General features: G+C 53.7%; 1 protein-coding gene across 1 annotated transcript; it reads left to right on the forward strand.

The window, feature by feature from the left end:
* The first annotated feature begins 1,807 nt into the window (after positions 1-1,807).
* On the forward strand, positions 1,808-23,263 carry LRRC38 (leucine rich repeat containing 38). The gene is made up of 2 exons (XM_066265173.1): positions 1,808-2,450; positions 19,220-23,263. The coding sequence occupies exons 1-2, from the start codon at positions 1,808-1,810 to the stop codon at positions 19,471-19,473; spliced, it is 897 nt and encodes a 298-aa protein (XP_066121270.1). The 3' UTR covers positions 19,474-23,263.
* Positions 23,264-25,584: the final 2,321 nt, after the last annotated feature.

Here is a 25,584-nt window from a genome sequence, read left to right on the forward strand (position 1 = left end):
AGCAGGAACCAAGCCTGAGACCGGAAAGGCGGAGGGTGTAACAGACCACCCCAGGCTGTTGCTGGAGAGGGAGGACCTGCTTGTCTGAGTCTGTCTTCGTGCCTCATGTGTGCAGCGGGGCGCTCCCCCCACTCTCCGGGGTTCAGTCCATTGCTCCAGCACCTATCTCTTCAAGGGGATGAGACTCGAGAGGGAGCTCAACCCCTGCAGCTAGAAAAGACGAAGGTACAGTGGGGACCTGAGGAGTGGGGAGAGACAGAAGCCTCAGGAGGCCTGGCGTGGAGGCCTGGAGTGTACACGGGGAAAGAGACGCAGGACTCCAGGTGCCTCAGAGCCTCCCCCCCCTCCCCCCAGGGCTCCTGCACACTGGAGCTGGCTCAGACCCAGAGGCTCAGGGTTTTGATCCATCAGAAGGCATCAAGACTGCATGTACCTTTGGAAAAAAGGCCGGGGCTTAGCTTTGTGGCTTTAGAATCTGAGCCTCTGCCAATGCACGTCAGGGCCAGGGGCCCGGGCAGGGTCTCCGGGGGCCTGTTGCCCAACAGCTGTTCCTTGGGTTATTTTGGTCTAGCTGATCAATTCCAGGGTATTTGGACCAAAATAGCCAGCAGCTTGGTGGCTCTGTGGGGACCTCTCCTTAGAAAAGTTTCTTGAACAGGGAGGGGGTGGGCGGAGGAGTTTGGCATGGCGTATAGTGAAGAAGGAAATCTTGTGTCTGAAACTCAAGTGGCCACACTTTGCAGTCGTTTAAGCCTTGACACCTCCTGACCTGCTTGCTCCCTTAGGGACCAAAGCAGGGTGTTTGGTGGGGGAGGGAGTGATAGTAAAGAGGTAAGAGATAATTTTTTAACTTGGTTTCTTGACTTCGTGGTCCTCCACCCTAGCTGGTGACATACATATTACATTTTGCCATTTTACGAATGGGAGGAGGGGACGCAAGTGGGTCAGAGAGGTGGAGACACTGTTACTGAGGCCACACAACAGGGAACTCAGGCCTCCTGACCCCAGGGCCCAGCGCCTGTCGGTTGGGCCTCCCTAGACGAGCAGCAGACCCGTGCCAGTTCCTGACAAGCTCTGGGCCACCACGGAAAGTGCTGACTGGCCTTGGCTTTCCTTCGGACCACAGCGGGGTCCTTGGCAGCTGCCTGCCTCACTGACATGGGGGTGGGGGGAGGGAGGGAGGAAGACCAGTGACTCTGGAGCTCCCCGGAGCCCGCGGGCACCCTGCCTAACCCCACGGCAATCCCCGGGCGCAGAGCCACAGTGACCCAGGTTGCGCTCCCTTTGGAAACGCGGGTGGCGCTCGGGGAGCGTGCTCTGGCACCTGGCGGGCGGGGGTACCGGGAGCAGGGCCTCGGACACCGGCGGGGTGCTGGGGGACACTCGGTAACTGAACTTAGTCGTCGAGGGCTCTTGGCCGAGCACACACGGCAGGTTTTAGTATCGGGTCCCGGAAGTAAGCTGTCCGGGTGGGGCCGCGTTTGGCGACCGCCACTTGGCCACCCTTATCGCTCCCGCCTCCCCTGGGATTTAACAGCGGGTTAATTTCCTGTCCGTCCCGGTAAATCCTTGCGGAGTCCTTCGCCCCTCCCTCCCCGGCTCTCCCCGCTCCGTCCCCACACCCCGGGCTCCCCTAGTCCGCCCGCGCTGTGCTCGGTCGCCCCCGCACGCCCAGGCGCATGCCCTCCCAGCCCCGGCCGCCCTCCGGCTCCCAGCGCCGGGTCGCCGGGCCCCGCACGCAGCCCCGCGCCAGGGTTCGTCCCGAGATCCGCATCTGCATCGCCGCGGTTCGCGCGAGTCCCCGGCCATGCGTCCCCGCACCGCCCCCCGCGGCACCGCGGGCGCCGCCGCTGCGCTCCGGCTCTGCAGCCTCCTGCTGCTGCTCCGGCCCGGGCACGCGTGCCCCGCGGGCTGCGACTGCAGCGACCCGCACACCGTGGACTGCCGCGACCGCGGGCTGCCCAGCGTGCCCGACCCCTTCCCACTGGACGTGCGCAAGCTGTTGGTGGCCGGCAACCGCATTCAGCGCATCCCGGAGGACTTCTTCATCTTCTACGGCGACCTGGTCTACCTGGACTTCCGAAACAACTCGCTGCGCTCGCTGGAGGAGGGCACTTTCAGCGGTTCGGCTAAGCTCGCCTTCCTCGACCTCAGCTACAACAACCTGACCCAGCTGGGTGCCGGCGCCTTCCGCTCGGCCGGGAGGCTGGTCAAGCTGAGCCTGGCCAACAACCACCTGGCGGGCGTGCACGAGGCCGCCTTTGAGACCCTGGAGTCGCTGCAGGTGCTGGAACTCAATGACAACAACCTGCGCAGCCTCAGCGTGGCTGCCCTGGCCGCGCTGCCCGCGCTGCGCACCTTGCGCCTGGACGGGAACCCGTGGCTCTGCGACTGCGACTTTGCCCATCTCTTCACCTGGATCCAGGAGAACGAGTCTAAGCTGCCCAAAGGTGACCCCGTGAGGCTGGGCAGGGGACTGGGCTGGGGGAGGGAGGGAGGGAAGAATGAGGCAGGGAGAGGCCACCACAGCCCCGGAGTCCAGGGGCATGGGGTGGAGCCCGGAAAGGTGTGGGCCGAGCAGGAACGTTGTCTCTGGATGAGAGTTGCTTCTTGCTGTAACCTGCATCCACGTTCCCAGCCTGAACTTTCCGAGGGCCTGTGCTGGGGAAAGGGGGCGAGGAGGGACACATCTGGATTCTCCAGTTCCTGGGCCCTGATGCTGTACTTCTCTCCCCCTGTTTCTCCAGCAACTTTCCAAAGTTAGGGATCTGCCTTCTCTCCGTCACCTATGACCGAAATCATCTCCTGGGCCTCGGAGTCCTAGTACTGGTGGGTGTGGGTTATTTTAAAACTTTTCCTAAGTGGAATTCACCCTCCCGTGTAGGGAACAGCCCGGCGCCATTCTCCTTACCCTGCATGTGGAGAGAGCCAGCCAGTTCTAAGACCTCTCCAGCAGCCTCCCGAGCCTGGCAGGTGTCCGTTTCTCAGCTCCCAGTCTGCTTGTCTGTCTAAAAGGGGCGAGGAGACTTCTGGTAGGGAATAACAGCAGCTTGCTAAGAGCCAGTGGTGCAGTAAAGCCGCATAGTTCTGTGGCTTTTCAGCCCTGAGGTGAAATTGCTGAGCCAAAGTGGGGGGCTGGTGCACCCTCAGCTTTCCTGGGGCACTTTTCCAGTGGGGACGTGCAAACCCATCCATAGATGCAGGTGGGGACACAAGGGCCCCGTGAAGGCCAGCGGAAGGAAGCAAAGGCAGAACTGGGAAGGAGGGGACCTCAGCATCCATAGCGATGAGTCTCCAGGTGGGGATCAGGTGGAGTGTCCTTACACTCGGGGATCCCAGCCTTCTGCTAGTGCGCACCGGACTCAGCAGGGGCCTCCAGAGCCTGATTCCACATCCACCTTGTCCCTAAGGCTTTGGCAGAATAGAAACCAGAGCTGTGCAGCACACGTTATAAAAGGTGATGTAAATGGTATAAAAGGTAACTTCCGTATACCATTTCGGGAAAAGGGAAGTCCAAGTTCCCTTTTTCCCCTTGAGAATCCAAGATGCCTCTCATCTCCATCCTGAATTCCTGTGCTCATGTATTCATTCCGTACTTGATGGAGCGTAAACCCTAGGCAGGACCAGTCGCCCCCTGGCAAAAGCAGGCCCCTGAGCTGGCACTTAGTGCCCAGGCAGGCTCTCTCACAGAAACAAGTCCAACAAAGATCTGACCTGCAAGGTGCAGAGTCCTCCAGCTTTGAACTTTGCCTTCACATTCACTGGCGTGGCTCGTCAGACCTCTCCCACTAGAAATTGCCCTGCAGACTTCAGTGTCCTGATAAAAACCTCACTGTGGGAGGGGGTTGCGCCTGGTTCCGGCTGCTCCAGCCTCTGCTTCCCAGTGGGTTGGCATCGTTACCCCTCGGTATTGGTTGAGTTGGTGTAATTGGCTCTCACTGTTGTCCACATGACATGTTATGGGGTCAGGATCTGTGGGGTTCAGCCTCAGTTCTGCTATTATTGGCTATGACCTTGAATAGGCCATCTGTCCTGTCTGGCCTCGGTTTTCTCATCTCTGAAGTCCTTTGGTTGACCTCTGAGGTCTCTACAGAGCCCTTGATTTGGAGTCTGAAGACCTAGGCTTGAGTCCCAGGTGAAAAACTGGGTGGATCACAGAACATTTTTAAGCCTCATCTTCCTCCGTGTGAAATTGCCATGTGGCCATCCAGCCTGGTGATCTTCAGGACCAAAACCAGAGGAAAGAGCAAGATGAACGTAAACGGTCATGTCTCCTACTGTCTGTCGGGGAGGGAAGAGAAGGGACAGCAGATGGGGATGTGCGGCTGGGGCAGGAACGGACGACAGGTCCAGGTTCAGGCTCGGTGCAAGGTTTGTCTCATCAGCAAGGAAAGGATGGAGGAGGTGAGAGAGGGCAGATGGGGCTCCCAGCACCTCCTGAGGGGAGGAGCCCAGAGCAGGTGTTCTCCCCCTGCAGGCGCAGGCGGCTGGCCCACACAGGATGTCCAGAGTGGTGGACCTGCTGCCCGCATGTGCAGTCAGGTCAGTGTCTCTCTCCAACTGTGAACCGGAGGCGGGGGTTGGGGGGCAACCATCAGCGTGGGAGCGCTGACCTCTGATCTAGACTCAGTTGTGTGATCCTAGGTAGGTCCCTGACCTCTCTGAGCCTCGGTGTCCCTGCCTCTAACCTCAGAATGCAGCATGAACCTCACACCATGTTCACTAGAGGTTTGAACCAGATCAGCGCTGTCAGGGGCACAGTCTTGCTGAGCACAGGGACAGGGACACAGTCATGCTGAGCACAGGGACAGGAGCACAGTCTTGCTGAGCACAGGGACAGGGGCACAGTCATGCTGAGCACAGGGACAGGGGCACAGTCATGCTGAGCACAGGGACAGGGGCACAGTCATGCTGAGCACAGGGACAGGGGCACAGTCATGCTGAGCACAGGGACAGGGGGCACAGTCATGCTGAGCACAGGGACAGCGTCAGCCCTCCCCTCCCCTCCGCCTGCCCTCTCACAGAGCAAAGTGGTTAAGAGCCCGGACTCTGGCCCTGAGCTGCTGAGTTCAAATCCTGCTTCTACTCTTACTAGCTGTGTGACCTTGGGTACCCCTGTTTCCTTACCTGAAATGAGGGCGATACTAGTGCCCACTTCATGGCGTTGTTGGGAGGATTCGCGGGCTCTCAGAACACAGAGAACAGTGCCTGACACACAGTGAGCACTGGTAAGCTTTAGTGCTGTTTCGGCATTCTCCCGTTTTAACCAGAAGGCCCAGAGAGGTAATGGAGGAGGGACTTGCCCAAGATGGTGCGGAGAGTTAAAACCAGCTGGGGGTGGGGGTGCACCAGGACCTGCTGTCTCCCAGCCCCCACCGTGCTGTGCGCTGACCACTCACTTCCTGCCCAAGGAAATTGGGCTCTTTGGGGCATGAGCTCCGGGGCTTTCTAGGCAGCGTCCTGCCTCTCCCAGGGTGGGGAATTGGAAGAAACAAGTGAAGGGGATCCTTTCCTCTTTGGTTCTCCCTTGCCTCCCTGTACCCACAGGAGGAAAGTCCACAAGTTTGAAAAATCATCGCTGGAAAGTAAGGGACAGTGTTGGTGCCACAGAGGTACATGGGAGTGTTCCCAGGGGACAGGGCCTACACCACACCCTCAAGGTGTATCTCCGGCAGGGTCCACGCAGGTCTCTACAGGGAGGCTGAAGAGCTAAGACACCTCTTTCACTTCCCTTTCTAGCCAGAGCTGCCATGCGGCCCGTGGTACCGGGGAAGGGAGGGGGAAGGCAGAGAGAAGGGGGGAATGGGACACATTGAAACAGGTCCACATGTCATGCCTTGGGGTCAGCTAATCTGGCCCCCTGGGTGGGCACAGCCTCCTGGAGAAGGTTCTCTTTAGTGCCTGGAGCATCCATTCTGGGGTTGGACCCCTGCAGGGCAGATTCTGCAGGAGGTCCTCTCTAAGAAGGGGCGGAGTCATCTCTGGGAAGGGACAGGGTCCTCTCTAAGAAAGGGCGTCATGGCAAGCAGGGTGCCTGCCAGTCACATCCCTAACCCCACCTGCCTGCCAGCCTGGATTCATGGCTCTCTGGGGGTCCCCGCCCCCATCTCCTAGTAACTCCACTTCCTTTTCTGATGTCAGACACTTTGAGAGCTGGATTTGGTCTGAAGAGCGGAGACTTATTGTCAGACTGACAAAATCAACAGTAGCTCAGACAAAGGGACAAAAGCAGACGTTAGCCCAGAGGTCACACGGGTCCTTTCTCCCGGGTGACTCCAAGATTTAACCTCTGGATACATTTTTACCCAACTGTTCCCCAGACAAGGGGGCACCGCTGTCAAATAGAGAGTGTGTTGGTCACCACCCCATTCCCAGTTTTGTGTATCCTTCTTTTAAACTGTTTGATTGGCAGAATAATGATGTCTCCTTATTGCTTTAATTTGCATGGCATATTTGATGGCCAGCCGGGTGGACATTTCATGTGTTTATACACCTAAGGATCATGTTCCTGGCAGAGGTTGGCTGAGGTCTCACGTCTGCCTTTGACAGGCCTGTGCATGTCCTATGTGCCAGGGGCTACTGCCTTTTTAATTTGCCTCTTAATTAGAGTTGAGTCCTGGGGTGTCACCTTTCTCACAATGACTTGAGGGCCAGGTGTCAGCTCTTACGGGTGTGGAGTTCCGGTGGGGAGTTGACCGTGCGCCTGACCCGAGGCAACCTTGTCCTGTCCTGTTTACTCCCTGGAGCGCCTGCTCCCAGCGTCCATCCAGAACACTGGCTCTCTCTGAAAACGTCACATTCATCATGTCACTCTATCAACTCACCCACGAGGTGATCTTACTGCTGGGTAATGGGACAGTGGACCTAGCTTCCTGCCCACCCAGGACAGACCTGTGCACGCAGTTGGGGATTTGCTCTGGGAGGCTGGTACCACACTTAGCTGAAGGGGATCACTTGCCAGCTCGCTAGCTGACCCAGACCCCGAGGGTTAATCAAGCCCTTTCAGCCAATTCCCGCTGTCCCAGAATCTTGCGGTTTCCCATGTAGTTTGGAATGAGGTGCTGGGAAGGCTGCGTCGTCACCTTCAGGCTGGTGGTGCCTCGACAGGCTCCGCGTCATGTGGGTAGTCGTGAGTACCTGGATCTGGCGCATTCACGGTTACAGGAGCCAGGTCTGCAAATCGCACCCCGAGCAGGGGCACCCCGTGATCGCAGCGTGGTGCGCAGCTCCAGTCCTGGGGAACCTGCGGGCTCCTGCCCTCAGGGCTCTGCCCAGCCCGTCACAGCCTGGTTCTCACCTTTCCTTCCCTACCTGTCCGGCTCTGACTTAGTGTCCGGTCCCCACCACCCTGGGCGCCTCGAGGCTGGGTTGGGAGCCTAACCCCTGTGAGCTCACTGCATCCTGAACTACCTCTGTGACCACTGCTTGACAGTGGCAGTTCACAGGTCTGGCCCATCCCAAGGACAAAATGCATCTTATTCCTCCGTGAGTCCCCATCAGCTACTGTAGTATAAGGCAGTGGTCCCCAACCCCCAGGCCGCGGACCGGTACCGGTCCGTGGGCCATTTGGTACCAGTCCGCAGAGAAAGAATAAATAACTTACATTATTTCCGTTTTATTTATATTTAAGTCTGAACGATGTTTTATTTTTTTTTAATGACCAGATTCCCTCTGTTACATCCATCTAAGACTCACTCTTGATGCTTGTCTCGTAAGTTCAACAATTATATTTAAAAATACCACAGTTTTTACGCCGGTCACATAATTTTATTTTGTGCATTTATCCATCCCACCCCAAAGGCTGGTCTGTGAAAATATTTTCTTTTTTTTTTTTTTAATTTTTTTAAATTTATTCATTTTTAGAAAGGAGAGGGAGAGAGAGAGAGAGAGAGAGAGAGAGAAGAGACAGAGAGAGAGAGAAGGGGGGAGGAGCTGGAAGCATCAACTCCCATATGTGCCTTGACCAGGCAAGCCCAGGGTTTTGAACTAGCGACCTCAGCATTTCCAGGTCGACGCTTTATCCACTGCGCCACCACAGGTCAGGCAATGTGAAAATATTTTCTGACATTAAATCGGTCCGTGGCCCTAAAAAGGTTGGGGACCACTGGTCTAAGGAGTGTTTGGAAACCTGCCGTGACTTCCGTTGCACTTAGAATAAACCTCGGTTTCTCCCATAGCCCACCCGCTCTACCCGCCCCCCTCTCCCGTCTCCCTGCTTCAGCCCGTCCCAGCCACACTGGCCTTTTATCTGTCCCTGGAGCACACCAAGCGCCAGGTGAACTTGTTGCTAAGAGGTTTCTGAACTTGTTGCTAAGAGGTTTCCCTTGCAAACGGCTGCATCTGCCTCATCCTCGGGTGCCCTTCCCTGAGCCCCCGCTGCAGCGGTCCTGCCCCAGGCCATTCATCTTCACCACATCTCCTGTTACATTCATGTCAGCACTCACTGAGCTGTGCGCTCCCTCATCGACAAGTTCTGTCGTCTCTCTAGAAGCTCGGGCGCCAAGAGGTCGGCATGCTCTCTGCTGTGTCCCCAGCCCACAGGGCAGTGGGAATGTATGAGTGACAGATGCACGTTCCTGAGCCCTCTGTCATGAGAGCCATCCAGGAACAGGCTGAGATCATTGGCCTTGGCTTTTGTCCTCACCAAATGCCCCCGTCCCCGTGCTTCGGTCAGCACAGGACATTCGGGTCACCTTCCAGCAAAGGCAGAGGTTTGGAATAGGGGTTCCCTGGGTTCCTCACCCAGATCCGTGTGATCCTGGCCAAACCCGGTAGCCTCCCTGAGCCTCAGGGTCTCTGCAGTGAAGGAGAGAGAGAGCTGACCATTCCGGGCACAGTGGGGTGCTGAAGCCGTGGCCGGATCACCTGCTTGGGGATCATCTGCTCAGCAGGCGCAGTGTGCGTGACCGTGACCGCTGGAGGGGTCTGGGACCCGTGGCCACAGACCCCGGCTCACCTCACTGAATCAGAAACCAGCTTTCTCTGTCGTATGCAAACAAAAGGGGTTCTTGTAAGGATGTGGGGTGTCTGCAGAAACCCTAGAGCCTGAACAGTAAGGGCCCAGGGAGCACCTTACCCCCCTTCCTCCCTTCCTTTCTCTCTCTCTTTCTCTCTCTCTCTCTCTCTCTCTCACACACACACACACACACACACACATCTCTACTTCATACACTGTCTTTTTTTATCCTCCCTCCATATACTGATGAGCGCTCTCTCTCTCTCTCTCTCTCTCTCCTTTCTCATCCATGTGGCAGAAAACATGCTGCTGCACTCAAGAGACCCGCTGGCGCTGGGCCAGTGGGACTGTGTGCTCTTGGTCCCAATCTCCAGATTTCTGGAGGAGGTTCTGTCTGGCTCTGTTTGGGAGCTGTCCCTCTCTTGGCCCCATCACCTGAAGGGGTGGACGGGTGACACTGTACATGAGGGCCACCTGGAGCTTGTTGGGTTACCATGGATGTGGGATGGGGCTCAGGGACCCCTTGCTAGGTGCTCGTGACCATGGCTGTGCCTCCGGCTGGCGGGTGCAGCACGGAGCACCGGGAACTGTGGGAGGTGCCGGGCTCACGGGGCAGTCTTAGATTTCCTCACAGTGACTGTACCAGAAGAGTCTCTCTAACTGGACCATCAATAATAATTAGGCACAGGTTGGTGTCCCTGGCACCTGGCCCAGGGTCCAACTCACAGCAAATATATGTTATTGATCATTGAGGTGATGGCAGTGGTGGTGATAGAAATGGTGGAGGTGGGCTCCAGGGTGGAGATGGTGGACATGGAGGAGGTGGTGGACATCAGGGTGGACATGGGGGGTGTGGACATAATGGTAGACATAGAGGAGGTGGTGGACATCTGGGTGGACATGGGGGACGTGGGTGTGATGGGCCTGGGGGAGGTGGCGGAAGTCGCAATGGCGGTGATGGTCAAGATGCTGGGGGTGATGGCGATGTTGCTGGTGGTAATGAAAAAACACATGCATGCGGCCCAGAGAGCAATAATTCAAGCCCCCAGTGATCATCTCTGCTCGTTTCCTACTGGGGAGGACAGGTCGGGGAAACTGCAGCGCAGGTCAGTCGGTTTTCCATACTTGTGCATGCGACCGATGTCGGGGTCCGGAGGTTCGCGGGTGGGCGTGGGGCCGGAGTGTCACAGCCCTGGTGAGGACCCGCTCTTCCGTGCTGCCCTCCCTCAGACCCGCCGTGTGGGGCCAGCACCAAGCAGGAGCCCTTGACCCGGTGCTGCTGGTCAGTCCTCCTCTGGTGGAAATCAGCTGATTACTTAATCAGGAGAAGTGTCTCCCGGCGGAGACAGGGAGGACGCCTGAGAATTTCCCCCTACGTGGCGGTCGGTGTTTAATGAGAGTGGCGACGGGGAACAAAGGTCAGCACTATCAGAAATTAGAGCTGCGCTTGCCCGGCACCCCAGCCGCAAAAGCAGGAGCAGGCCTGCAGGCCTTGGATGCCCCCTCGTGTGGTCCTCCCTTGCAGCCCGGGCGGCGGGACCCACACCCTCCCCGGGTGCTCCTGGTCAGCGGAGACCCCGGAGCCTGGAAAGAGCACTAAACTGGGGAGTCAGAAGACCTGGGTTCCAGCCAGCCTCCGCGGGACCTCAGGCAAGTTGCCTAACCTCTCTGGGCCTCTCATCTGCAAACTGTAGGGGAAGTGGAGGCAGAGAGGGGAACTAACTGATGTCAACGGAGCCACGGTGCTGTGAAGTCAGGAGTCCCGGCTGAAAGTCTCCCTGTGTGCGTGTAAGGACAACAGCTGCTCTGGTTCCTGGTCCTTTGGGTTTGGAGCTCGGGCGGCCAGCGGGGAGGGCTGGCGAGGTGCTTCTCTGTCATTCCAGTGGACAGAAGAAGGGAGCGATGGCCATCGTGAGCTCTGGCCGGGAGCGGAGGGACCAACACCCAGTGGTCCCTGGAGACCTTTTGTGTGGGTCCTTACTGCAGGGTGTGGGAGCGGGAGCCCCCCTTCCCGGGAGGGGTGGCTTCAGCAGCAGATGGAGTAAAGATCGGCCACCCTGCCTCTAACAGTCCTTGTCACTAGGGCCTTCTCACACCTTGGGAGACAGTTCATAGAAGAACAATCCAAACGGTCAGTGAGCACACCATACAACTCCTCTGACCAGGAGCACCTGAGGAGGGTATTCAGCTCTACCGGTCGTCAGAGAAATGCACGTTAAACCAACAATATGCCCCGTTGCGGCTTAGCAGACTGGCGAAGATGGACAAGTGACCGAAAGACCACTGTGTGCATGAGCTCAGGGGCTCTCCCACACAACCTTCAACAATCGTGGGAGCGTGTCTTGGGAAATAATCAAGAACGTGTGTAGGGGCGCTCCTAGCAGCTTGGTTACTAGTAAGAAAAAGACTGAGACCGTCCTAGGTCACCTCAGTCACCGCTCATCCACACAATAAAGACCCTGCTGCCGTCACAGCTGATGTCTGATCATTACACTGGTTGAATAGAAAGAGGTTCCTGGTCCAGTGAGCCAACAGAGCGGCAGAGGATATCTCGAATCTGAGGATCAATGCCCACGCCCGCACAGAAAAATCTAGAATAGTGTACGTGTTAGACACATGTTTATGAGCCCTTTAATCCTCCTTTTTGTTCCTGCTGTTTTGATGTGTACACCGGCTTTGTGCACAGGGGTGGGCAAAAGGAGGTTTACAGTTGTGAGCACACGGAACACAAGAGTTTCACCCTTGCCTTATTGTTTATTCATTATTGTGTTATTTTCCACTGTGAGCCTACTTTGGTCCACCCCGCTCCCCCCCATATTAAGTGGAACTAAGAAAACAAAAATACATTTTTAATGACAAAAAAAGTGCTTAGGAGAGCCTGTGGTTGATCTGGGTCATGCAGCCCCCGGGAGGCCAGAGCAGGGGAAAGGCCCCCCGAGAGATCTGCTGGCCGCGGGCCTGTGTGTTGACAGGAGAGGAGAGGTTAATCTCAATCTGTCTTCCCCTGTGTCACCGGCTATTTCAGGAAGAACAGCAGCTCTTCACCCTCTCAAGCTCAGCCGTCAGCTGCTGGGGAGAAGTCATCAGTCAAGGGGACAGAGCCCAGAGGGGTGGCAGCAGGCGGGGAACCGAGCCACCCTGCACGGGGAAGGTGGCGTGTCTCTTCTGGGGGTGCCCTGGCAGGGAAGGGAGAAGTGACGTCAAAGGAAAGGAGCAGGGGGCCCTTCCGGCTGGGCCAGAAGGAGCCGGAGCCCCCTGGGTTTGGGTGAAGGGGGATGTGGGGGGAAGGAAGACCCACCACAGGGCAAATGGAAAGAAGTCAGGTTCCCGTCGGTGTGCCCATGCCTCAAGTTGCCTCCCTGGGAGCGTGGGCGCGCTGCACTGAATCCGTGCCACTCTCTCAGGACCTGGAGGCACCTGGCGTGTGGTGTTGTATGACAGCCGGTGAGGGAGACGATTTGGGGTTGTGAGAGAGAGGCTGACGGGGACAGGTGTCCGGCCCATCCCTGAACTCCGTTTTCCTACAATCCCTTAGCGGGGCCTGTTGAGCATAAACAATACCAGCGAAGTCTGGCTAACGTGAGCAAGGGAGGGACTCGCTGCAGGGATGTCAGTAACCCACAGATGGAGTAGAAGGTTGGGGACCTGGGGACGCAGGCTCAGGGAACAGTGAAGCAGCTCTGGGGTCCAGAAAGCAATCGACAATTTCTCCGGGGCGAAGCTGCAGCACTGAGTGGGCCCCGGACATCTTTTTGGTCGATCCACTCGAGATTCGGGATATCCGGGTGGAAAGGACACTGGCCCAGTGTGGGTCATAGGCTGACTCCCTGGCTGGGGAGGGGCTGTGCATGTTAAGAAAGTCTCACCAAGACGTAGCCAGGGGGTGAGAGGTGATTACCTATGAATGAAAGCCGGGCGAAGCCCCCAGATAAGGAGAGCAGGAGGGGGAGAACCCAAGGTGAACGAGTGACCGTTACACGTGAGACCCCTGTGGCAGGCTGAATTGCGTCCATCTGCCTGAAAGACGTGTCCACGTCCTCACTTCTGGAAACTGTGGGCGCGACTTTATTTGGGAAAAAAGAGTCTCTGCAGGTGTAATTAAGGACCTTGAGAGAAGAGTGTCCTGGGTTTAGGGTGGGCCCTAAATGCAGTGACAGGTGACCTTCTCAGAGGGAGCACTAACAGACAAAGGTAGGGAAACTTGAAACACAGGCAGAGATTAAGGCAGTGGTTCTCAGAGTGTGCGCCAGGGTACACTGCTGCGCCCTAGAAGATTTCCAGGTGCGCTATGGTATTCCAGAGAAATATGTGTCTGTTGGGGACCAAAAAACCAACAGGACTTTTGGAGTTTAGATTTTTGGGGGACAGAGGTGTAAGGAATTGGCTGTAAGCTGACAGTCTGCCCAACCCACCACCTCTCTTGCCTGATTAGGTTGCAAAAGGCTGTTAAGCTGTGGTGCTGGATTGTTTACACTATCCCCCATGTTCCCTGGAAAGACTGGAGGCAAGTGTCTTCTATCCTTTGTTTGGTGTAAAGTTAACACAATTAAGAGTAAAAAGAGAGGAATTCTTCAATGTATTGACGAGGAAATGAGAGTTTGCCTTTCAAATATTATATGCCCAAACATTGAAGAAATCGCTAGGACACACCAGGCTCATGTTTCTCATAAACACAAGAATGAAAAAACTTAACACATTCAAGCAGGGACCTGCCGAATTTACTAAATCTTACTAAGAATGTATCTCTATATATAAAAAGATAACATTTTGTCGTTTTTAATTTTTTTAACCCCTTTTTTTTACGAATTCTAAAAAACAAAAATAACAAAAAATGTAACATAAAAATGTTTTTTTTTTAATGTCAGAAGAAATTTAATTTTGTTGTGCTTATTTTGTTTAATTACCATAAAAGCACGCTTGGACTTTATATTTTTTTCTTTAATATTTGACTTAATTATTATATTTCTCAGAAATTTGTATATAGTGCGCCTACAATTATTTTTAGGATTTTAAATGTGCCCCAACTTCAAAAAGTTTGAGAACCACTGGATTAGGGTGATGCTGCCAGGAACTAAAGCCAGAGCCACAAAGCCTGCAGGAGACAAGGAAGTGCCCCCTATCCCCCCCACCCCCAGCCCCGGACCCTCAGAGGGATCCTGGCCTTGCTGACGTGTCCATTCAGACTGCTGGCTCTCAGAATGGTGAGGGAATCCATGTGTGGCAAGCCACCCAGTTTGTGGTGATTTGTCACGACGGCCCTAAGAAACTAATATGATGCCCAAACCCTTTCAAATGACCTTGTATTGTTCTTTCTACCAAATACTCTGGGCTGGCTTGGGCCACCCTGGGCAGAGAGCATGGGCTCCAACCCAGGTTCCCAGGTTGACTCTAGGGTTTTGGAGGAATCTGACCCACTGGGTCTTAGGATCCCCCTGCAGTCACATGTGCAAGCATTTTTAAGGCAACAGGAAGGGGAATGACTAACAGCACAGGCTGTGGGATCAGCCTGCCCGACTTCAAATTGCAGCCCCACCATGTCTTAACACCTTACAACCATTTGTGTAAGCATATAACGTATCTGTTCCGTCTCCCTAACTGCAAACCGCAGTCATCGTTGTACTCTTTTAGGCCCTTGTGAGTCATACAATCTCTTGGCAGTTACTCCAATCTGCTTGTAGCGCAAATGCAGCCCTACTCAATTGGGTAAAACAACAGGCCTGGTGTGTTCCCATAAGACTTGACTGACATAAACCTATAGCAGGGGGAAGGCAGGGGGACTCGGCCCCGGAGCTGTAGTTTATGGACCACTTCTCCTGAGGAATGAGGAGGCAAGCCCCAGCACTCTGTCCAGGTGAAATGGAGATTGTGGAACAGGATGGCGCTGCCCAAATGCGGCCCAGGGCCAGCAGCCATCTTGTCTTTTGCAAAATGACATCATGAGAGCATTGGGATGAGTTTTTCTTAAAATCAAAGGCATTTATCCCCATTTAATGTTACCCTGCCCTTCTTAGCTTTCACAGTGTACTAGTGTTCTCTCTTTTATAAAATGATGGTGCGTGTGTCTGTGTTTAATGTCCCTAAATGGGCAGGGTTAGAAACTGCAGCCCTCTGTCCGTCTCCTCTATTTCTTATTCTTTTTAACCGCTATGGAAAATCTGAAAGCCTGCAGACCAGAGCTCTAGACTCTAGCCAGGCTACTGAGAGATCTCAGTCATGGGAGGGTGGTCTTTTCCTCAATTTAGGGTCCCTGCCTTTCTCTCCCCGACTGCCTCGGGGACAGAGGACAGGCTCACTGCCCCGAGAGGGGGAGGTTGCTAACTCAAATGCTTGTGCAAGGGCCAGCCAGGAGACCTGAACGAGTGAGCAGGCCCCCGGCCTGTGTCCTGTCTCATTACAACACCCTGACAGTGATCTTCATGTGACAAGGTTGCCTGTCTCCTGGATAGATGTGTTTATTTTTTAGATTCTTAAAAGAAAAGACTCCTACCCTTGTGATGACAAACAGCAACATTTTGCAGCCTGGCTGCCGGCTGCCATCTTTAGTCTCTTCATGCTAATCTCGGTCCCGGAGACAATTCTCCAGCTACACGTGAGGAGCTGTGGGTCGGCGTCTGCCTCTCAGCATCTGGGAGTCCTGCTCCTGACCCTGACGAGGCATCGGGGGCTTTGTCAGCGGCTAGAGCTTTACGGTCCGTCCAAGTCAGGGCCTGGGACCAGGAGGGTTGCTGGACAATTAGTTCTATGGCACCCTTCCAAGGACACCCTGCCTGCCATGGCTGGATTGCTCAGTGGTTAGAGTGTGCGCTGATACCCCAAGGTTGTGGGTTTGATCCCTGGTCAGGGCACGTACAAGAATCAACCAATGAGCGCATAAATAAGTGGGACAACAAACCGATGTTGATTTTTCTCTCTCTCTAAAATCAACAAATATATATATTTTTTTATTTATTTTTTTTTTTTTTTTGCCTGACTAGGTGGTGGCACAGTGGATAGGGTGTTGGCCTGGGACACTGAGGACTCAGGTTCAAAACCCTGATTTCGCCGGCTTGAACGCGGGCTCACCAGCTTGAGCCACGGGGTCGCTGGCTTGAGCGTGGGATCATAGATATAACCCCATGGTTGCTTGCTTGAGCCCAAGGTCACTGACTTGAAGTTCAAGGTCCTTGGCATGAGCCCAAGATTGCTGGCTTTAGCCCAAGGTCACTGGCTTGAGCAAGGGGTCACTGGCTTGGCTGGAACCCCCCACCCTTGACTCAAGGCACATATGAGAAAGCAATCAATGAACAACTAAGGTGCCGCAAGTATGAGTTGATGCTCATCTCTCTCCCTTCTTGTCTGTCTGTCTCTGTCTGTCCCTGTCTCTCTTTTTCTCTCTCTCCCTAAAAACAAACAAACAAACAATTTTTAAAATAAAAATAAAAGACACTGTCTGAAAGGAACTTGTTCTGAGGCACCAGGCAGGGCTGGTGCAGCCTTGGGTCCCCACCCCCCACTCCGCCCGTGCCCTGCCCAGGGGACTGGGAGGGACGCTGTGGTGGCTGGGGTCAGCCTCGGCTGTTATTTCTTAGACAAACCATTTGACAGCTCCGTTTGATCATCTGTGAAATGGGGGTAACTCCAGCCGCTCCTCACTGAGTGCGCGTGAGGATTAAATGGGCGAATGTGTGTGTGTAAAGCCCTAAGAGCAGCGGCCAGCACTTGGCACACGGAAAATGTCACGTATGTACTGGATTGTTCGCTGATCTTAACTCAGATGCTGAAGAGATGGAGGTCAGAGAAGGAGGGAGAACATTTCAAAGCAAGCAGGAAGGTCAGAGTGACCTCCTCCCCTCCACGGGCCCTGTCCCTCCTTCCTCTGCCCTTCTGGCCTGCCCTGCAAGGCCTCTGCTCCCACTTCTCCACCCCTCTGGGCTGTCCCTGGACCTCAAGTGCAAGGTCTCATTTCCTCCCGTAAAATACCATTATTTGTGCCTGTGTCCTGATGTCCCTCCTGTTAGACTTAAGTCTTTCCTTTCTTCCCCTCCCTCGCTTCCTCCTTTTTATCCTTCCTTCCTTTCTCCCTTATTTCTTCCCTACTTCCTTTCTTCTTTCTCCTTTTTCTGTATCTAGCATGATGCCTCACCCATTTGCATGAATCAAAGAGTTTAACAACTAAGTGTCTGTTTAATAACTAACTAAAATAACTGTTTAAGTAACTAAGTCTTGGAAGGTTACCCACTTAGCTGAGCATGTCATTCTGGAGCAGAGGGGGTTCTGTCTCCTCCCCCACCCCTCCTGGGGACACCTGGCACTGTCTGGAGACAGTTTTGATCCTCCCAATGGGAAGGGACATGCTCCCGGCCTCTAGTGGGTAGAGGGCAGGGGTGATGATCAACGTCCTTTAGGGCATAGGACTGCCCTCACATCAAACGGTCATCCAGCCCCAACCGTCCATAGTGCCGAGGCTGAGACACCCTGGTCCAAAGTAAGATCCTGTGGGAGGGAAGAGCAAACCCCGAAGTCAGATCGCCCCAACTGCCGAGTGCCGCACTTGGCCCTGAACGTGTCTTTGGAACGTGCTCTCAGCGATGCCCCGCCCCCTGCGCAGCCCCTAGCAGACCCTTTGTCTGGCTCTGCCTATTTCCCGGCCCTTTGTGAGCTCTGAAAACCCATCAAGCCAGTGCCTCTTATCGGGATAGCGCCATCGAGCGTGTCCCAGAGATTCCCACTCTGGGTGGGCTTGTGTGCTGTATTTTTCAAACAAGTCTGTCCTTCTAGCCACAGAGAAATGTGAGGACATTTCCTGAAAACATCACTTTGTAAAAAAAAAAAAAATGCTAAGCCTAATCTCAGGGCACAAGGAACACTGTAGGAATTAGAATGGGCTTGAGGAGTCAGGGCGAACTCTACAGCCTGTGTGGTTTTGTTGTCCAGTTAATATAGCTCTTTGAAGAAGGAATTTCACAAAGTAGTGATGACCTCTTATGACTTTGAAGACAGAAAATATTAGCTCTGCTTTAGAAACTGCCTGGGCTTCACACCGCTTATTGGTGTCCCTATTGTTTATTTTATTTTATTTATTTATTTATTTTATTTCTTATTTTGGTGAGAGGAGGGGAGGCAGAGAGTCAGGCTCCCACATGCTCCCCAACCAGGATCCACCCAGCAAGCCCACTAGGGGGTGATACTCTGCCCATCTGGGGCCATTGCTCCATTGTTCAGCAACAGAGCCATTTTTAGCACCTGAGGCAGAGAACACAGAATCATCCTCATCACTGAGGCCAACTCACTTGAACCAATTGAGCCATGGCTGCAGGAAGGGGAGAGAGAGAGAGAAATAGAAGGGGAGGATAGGAATGGAGAAGCAGATGGGCACTTTTCCTATGTGCCCTGACTGGAAATTGAACCCAGGATACCCACATGCCAGGCCAATGCTCTACCACTAAGCAAACTGGCCAGGGCCTATATTGTTTATTTTCATAACACCTGGGGGTAAGTTGCTTAAGGTCAGATGGTATTCTTACATCTCTGAGAAGCTGTGTTGCTAAAGGCAAGCGATATCGACTCTCTGAGCTTCAGTTTTCTCCCCCATAGTTGGCATATCACCAGTACCAACCTCAGACGATTGTTGTGCGAACCATTGATAGTGTGTGGCACTTAGAAAGGTGCTTTGCACTTAGGAAGTGTGCTAGGGGTATGAGTTACTACAATTTTGTTTGTCTCTCTCCTTCCAGATAAGAAACAGAGGATGGGAGTTCTTGGTGCATTTTCATATTATGCATTTTATTTTTATTTCTGAAGCCTATAAAAATCATGGCCGCAACTTGACTTTGTACAATATATAGTTCCTATCGTGTATGGGTTGAAATGCGGAGATTGTGCTTGGTCACAAACACAAACACAGCCCCCATCCCATGGCATCGGCTCAGTCCTCCGCCCGCCTCCCGGAGGCTGAGTATCACCAGGTCTGCATCAGGGTCTACAGAGGCCCTAAACCTGGAAAACATTTTGCTGCCCTTTCATAGACATCTTCAGTGAATCAAAATTTGAAAAAAACACCATGCCTTAGAGACAGTCAAGGCAACCCAATGCATTCTGGTGTCTCCCAGTGCAGTCACCCTGAGGCCACTCCAGTCAACTTCTACCCTCTTTTGTGGGGTTTTTTTTTCAGGGGTAGGAGGGGCTTCTTCTGGTTGGTACTTGGTAAGCGTTTACCTTGCCAACTTCTGGGCAATCCCGTGCCGCAGCCTAAACCTCTCTCCCGTTCTGCCCACCTCTTTCCAGGCCTTGACGAAATCCAGTGCTCCCTGGCTCTGGAGAACAGGTGGGTGTCCTTGCACGAGCTGTCGGAGGCCAGCTTCAGCGAGTGCAGGTTCAGCCTCTCGCTCACAGACCTGTTCATCATCATCTTCTCCGGCGTGGCCGTGTCTATCGCCGCCATCATCTCCAGCTTCTTCCTGGCCACCGTGGTGCAGTGTTTCCATAGGTGCACCCCCAACAAAGACGCCGAGGAAGAAGACGAGGATGAGGACGACTGAGCCGCCACCTCCCGTTCCTCGCTTTCCAGAGCCCACGCCGGTGGCTCCTTTCCGAGAAGAGAGGGAAATGCTGAAAGCAGAAAAGAAACCGACCACCGTCTGTGCCCAGAGCCCAGAGCGGTGCCCGCTCCATGCCGTGCACCCCCGGCGCGCCCGGTGGGACTTCCACCTTCAGAGTTTAGAATCCACAGAGCAAGGGGCTCCGAAAGGCTTCCTGGAGGAGAAGCTGCCTCTCACCTTGAGGTGTGGGGAGATGGCCGAGGCAGGCTTTAGAGCTGCTGGCTTAAAACCCACCGAGGGACATGAGACTTGCTGCTCTCGTTCACAAAGATGATTCTGTGACGTCGATTTCTCCTATCTGGCCTGGGAGACCACACCACACCTCCTTCCTCCCAAGAAGCGGCAGCTCAGATGGTGGGGGTTGGGGTTCAGGTCCCTCTCCCACATTTGGCTAACATGGCACCAAGGAAGAGGCTAGGAACTGGCCAAAGGGTGTCTGTTGTTACATTTTCATGAGCCACTCAGGAGAACTGTTATCAACAAACTCAATCCCTGATCCTTATCCTTAGAGGTGGCAACCCAGAGAGCAAGGACAGTTGATTCGTGCAGTGAGGAAGTGCCTGTGCTCAGTCACTCTTCCCTCTGAAGCTGTTTCCCTTCCCTGTCCCCACACCCTGCCTGAGTCCCTCCTTAGCCGGATAACCCTGGCCGTCCTCTGTGCTGGCACCGTTCCAGACCTGTCATCCCAGAATTTGCTCTAAAACCTTCCTAGAGACCAGGCTTCCAGAGAGCAGCAGGTTGTGTCAGACCAACAAAATGGGAAAACAGCAAAACAAGCAAACTGGGACATGGCCTCTGAAAAACCGCCATCAGTGGCCTTGGGGGGTGTGACTTTTGTTGTTGTTGTTGTTGTTAGCATAGGCCATGATAGGCCATGTTTTGCCGGGTGTGGAATGCAGCACTTTGGTTCAGAGACAGCATGAAACAAACAATGTCATGGGCCCCGCGAGTGGATGCGAGACGGCTCGTGACGGCAACACCGGACCTTTCTGGGGACTGAGATTTAGAGGAGGGGCTCACAGGAAACTCCAGGGACATTTCTGGGTGTCACCTCTCTGTTGTTTCTCATAATACACTCCTTACATGTCTTCCTCCTCTTTCCATCCTTGTTTCCACAGAGAATGAACTGTTTGCTAAGCGCCAGGTATCAAATAAGACAGACGGGCCCCTGCTCATGTGAACCTCACATTATTACGGGCGGGACACAAAGCAAACAAGTGAGCAGAACTGTAATTGCAAGTAGTGATGAGCGCCCTGAAGGACATAAGTGAGGTCTGTGAGAGTCACTGCTGAAAGCCATCAAGAGTGGGTCGTTGGGTGTGTTAGCCAGGGTTCTCTAAAGAAACAAAGCCAACAGATTATCTATCTATCTATCTATCTATCTATCTATCTATCTATCTATCTATCTATCTATCTATCTATCCATCCCTCCCTCCATCCATCTGTCCATCCATCCATTCATCCGTCTGTCCATCCACCAATCCAGAGTTATTGTAAGGAAGCCAAGAAGTCCCATGATCTGCAGTTGGCAGCTGGAAAGCCAAGGAAGACTGAAGGTCTGGTTCCGTCTGAGTCTAAAGGAAAGGCCTGACCCCCATCCCTGCCCCCTAGCCCCGGCTTTAAGTTCTAGTTTGAGGGCAAGAGAAGACCTAGATCGAGCAGTCAAGCAGAGAGAGTAGTTCTCCCTTCTTTCACCATCTTGGTCTATTCAGATTCTCAACAGATAGGAGAGGACCCACCCGCTTTGAGAAGGACCATCTGCTCAATCTACAGATGCTAATGCTAATCTGATCCAGCAACATCCTTGCAGACATACCCAGAAACAGCAGATACCTGGCCACCCTGTGACCCAGTCAACTTGATGTATAAAATTAGCTGTCACATTGGGGAAGGGCTTTGATTGGGTGGCTTGGGGCTGAATCCTGCCTCCCTCTTCTCTCACCTCCTTACCTCCCTCTCTCCCTTCTCCCACTCTTTCTCTACTCTTCTTCCCCCACCCCGGACCCTGGAGGAGACTCTTGGTCCCCTTCTAGCCTCAAGTATTGTTGGCTTCAATGGAGACCATGATGTGAAATTAGCCCACATCTTTGTTTATGGTCTGTCTCTCCGGACTAGAACACCAGCTTCCCAAGAGCAGGAACTTGGGCCATTTGTGTCCCCAGCATTTAGAACCATGCCTGGCACATCGTAGTGGCACAACAATATAATATTGGTTGAAACAGCAAACAAGTAAGTTCTAGGCACCATCCTAGAAACTCTACAGCCATGAACTCTAGGTAAGCCTCCTCACAACTCCAGGTGAGAGCTACCAGGACCCCAGTTTTATAGACGAGGAGCCCGAGGCTCAGAGAAAGCAGGTAGGTCACAGCGCTGGTGTGGGACTTGGCCACAGGCTCTCCGACCCCTGCATAGCCTCTCCTTCCAGCTGCATCCCCTCCTCGGGCCAGCAGGGACAGTGCGGAGTGGCCCCTGTCCTGGGGCTGTGGGCTGGGCTCCAGGACGAGCAGCCTGCCCTGGCTCGGGACACCCAGCATGAGGTTATTTTGAGCCTCAACCCAGAATCTCAGACCCCTTCAAGAGCATTCAAATCATCGAAGTATCTTGCTCTCCTCAAGATCTGATGACCAGAGGATTCGGCAGCATCACAGTGAATTCATTGTGTTGTGATGATGGCAGTTAGCACCAGTGCAGCCCTTGGACACCCACTCAGAACCAGCGCCCTCTTCTAGAACATTCTCTGGGTACTCAGGATTCCAGAATTTCCTGCATGATTACACCCCAGTGTGGGAGTGGGCCTGTCTTTCCAGTGTCCCTCCTCCAGAGTGGCCTGAGTGGCCAGGCTGCGGATCTTGCTGGGGGACGTGAACAGGGGTGGGGTGCGCAGCCTGGGGTGTCACACAGGTGTGTGCAAGGCCCCCTGGATCACAGGATGCAGCCAGGGCTGGGGAAGGAGAGAGGGAGAGTCTTAGATGACTCAGCTCTCCCCACATTGGGAGGCTTCCAGGAACTCTAGAACCATCACTTAAACCTGGCCTTCCAATTCATTAACAAGACTCTTTCGTCAAGGTAGCTGCGTGGAACGTTCTCTTTAATGGTTTATCTTCCTTTATGACTTGAGAATGTTTAGATATGGGAGAGTGGAGGGTATCTGTACTCTTTCCTGGCTTTACAGATGTTACAGGTGGACCTGGGTCCCACAGCAAGGACCAAAGGGCAGCCAGCCACACACTCCGGTTGTGGTCATTGGACCGGATACGACTTCTGCCCTGCGGGGCAGGTCAAAATGGGCCTTTATACAGAAAGGCTGAAAAATGCATGCACACCGATCGCTTTCACCAGTGAGGGAGAAGTGTTTGCATTGAACATCCATGTTCCCTTCTCCTCCTCCTCCCCCTCTTCTTCCCCCTCTTTCTCATCTCCTCATACAGGCTCAGATGGCCAAAGTAACAGGCACGGATTCTAGGTTCAGTAAGTGGCTGCAGGCCGTGGTGTTTCTAACTCTATTAAATTTAACTGGACCTTGGAGCGTGTCAACCCTCTGTCTCTTTAACATCCCTCCATCGCCAGCTGAGCCAGCCGCCAGCCCTGGACCTTGGCCATCAATGAACTCATTTTTTAGTGGCTTCTGGTGCCCTCGAGAGTGAAAGTAATTTATCTTTTGCAAAGTGGTCTAGTTGTGTACTCTGTACGGTAAAACCTCCCCAAAGCAGACCCCTGTGGGTTTCATTGGCCTGCAACCAAAAAGGTAGCTTTGTTCTGTAAGACTCCAGACCAATAAACACACATCCAAACTTGAAGTTGTTTTTCACCTATGTATAAGACTTTTTAAAAATGAACAATGTTTTCTGCTATTTACAAATACAATTATTTTTTATATTTTTTTATTTTTTGAAAACATGCCTTTTCAGGGTGCGGTTTATTATATTTTGGCCTCGGAAAAAAAAATACAATGTGCTTTTTTTGATACAATCACACCCATATTCAGGACTGTTAGTCATAAGCTCATTGGCTCGCTAGAGTTCTGAGCTGGGAGCTGATTTTCCAAGAATTGTTCTTTCAGGATTTACTAGTCAATACAGAACCACCATCCCCATTTGAGCCTCTGATTGTGAGTAATCAGAGTGAAGTAATCTCATGTTAACCAGTCTCAAAAGGAACCCCAGGTATCGGAGTGGGGGGAGGGGTTAGTCCAGCAATCAAGTGTCCACTCTGTCCTCATAGCCGAGTGCCCTTGGCCATGCCACTCTTATTGCGTGAGTGGATAGGTGACTGGGCAGGTTCATGGATGGTGGGTGGATGGACTGATAAGTGAGTGGGTGAGTGGGTGGGTGGATGGGTAGCTGGATGGATGGATGGTTGGGTGAGTGGGTAGATGGATGGACAGATGGAATTTTTTTTACCCTTTCCAAGAACTTGAAAGCTACACATAAAGTGAGAAGAATACAACCAAGGAAGGATTTACAAGATATACTGAGCGCATTAAAGGAAAATGCCTTTTCACTTTGCGGGAGGCACAGTGCCGAGTCCAGGGCTGCTGTTTTCTTCCTTAGCAGTTGCCTATCGTTGTCATAGCTTGAAAGCTTCCCCCTAGCCCCGGCATGGGCTGCTGATGACTGATACAAAGCCCCAGCCTTCGCACCTGGCCTTTCGTCCGACAGCCCAAAGAGCAAGCTCCAGCATTTGCTGTGTCCTGTTAGTGGCAGCCACCGCCTCTCCTCTCTGAGTCCTCCCCCGCCCCGCCCCCACGTCCGCCTCTCCTTGGCACGGCCAGCCTTGGCATCTGTGACTGGGTACTGAGCGATTTCAATTCGTAACCATCTGACCCCTAATTACTTCCATTAATTACTTGGACAGGCTTTCCCTGCAAAAAGGGCTTAAATCCCAAAGACGGCAAGAAGGGGCTGTCCTTCACCTGTCCTTGCCCACCACCTGCCCCTAGTGGGAGGAGACTGGGCACCTATCGGGGTTGTTCAATTTTCCAAAGATTTGCTCTCAAGTGAGGGTCAGTCTGTCACTGTGATGAGTTCCCTCAAGGAGCTTATTCTTTCCCTAATCCTGAATCGTCTAAGGAGCCTGCCTGCTTGTTGGGAGAAACAAGTGTGACAGCAGGAGGGGGGTGGGGGAAGTAACAGGAGGGCTGGAATTCGCGCCTCAGTGATTTCTGGTCTCCGCTCTGACTCCCGCACACAGCCCAGAGCACATACGTCCAGATGGAGCATAACCACCTGCAGCCACCTCGTCCTTCAGACCACCATCTGTGCATCACCTGAGACATCACCAGTCCTGCCCTCCCGGGTTCCAGGGAGAGGGTGGTGGGCTCCCAGGTTACATGGGTTTGCACTTTTCCTTCCTCACCCCCCCTGGTTGTCTTGCCTAAGTCCTCCTTGTCCCGGCTGCTCCTTACTGGGACTCTTCCTCACTCACTCATTCATCCAGTGGCTGTTAACTAATGCCTCCCCTGGCCAGGCACTGGTCACACAGCAGCACAGGACAAACACAGCCTCTGACCACAAGCAGTTTTCTATCAGAGAAGACAAGGAGAACAAGCGATGAGAGAAATGTGACGAGTCACACCAGGACGTGCCGGTCGCCTGAGGATCCCAGCTCAGGGTGAGGGGCCAGGAAAAGGGTCCCTGTTGAAAATTAGTGACTTTGTCACATACCCCTGCACTGGAAGGCCACCAAACTTAGCAGGGCTTCCAGCAGCAAAAAGCCATGTCCTGAGGATGACCCCAGCCCTCCAGACTGCCAGGAGTTACCCTTGGTTCCAGCCAAGCTGTGATGATGGCCACCCCACCCCCCCACTTCCCTCTCTTAGAGCATTTACTCAAAAAGGCTTACAATTGTGAATGCTTCCTCTGTCTCTCTGGGATGTACAGGCACCTCTTACAACTCAGGACGGCATTTCTGGGGGCGGAGGCGGGGCTTGGAGGCACGCCTTTGAGAAATGTAACGGTCAGGAAGGTGGGGCCTGTGGCCCCCACCTCAGTGGGAGGATGGAACCCTCACTTCTAGAGCTGTCTGCGGCAGACACGGTGGCCCAATCACAGG

The sequence above is a fragment of the Saccopteryx bilineata genome, chromosome 3 (assembly GCF_036850765.1).
Source record: "Saccopteryx bilineata isolate mSacBil1 chromosome 3, mSacBil1_pri_phased_curated, whole genome shotgun sequence".
NCBI classification, from domain to species: Eukaryota; Metazoa; Chordata; class Mammalia; order Chiroptera; family Emballonuridae; genus Saccopteryx; species Saccopteryx bilineata.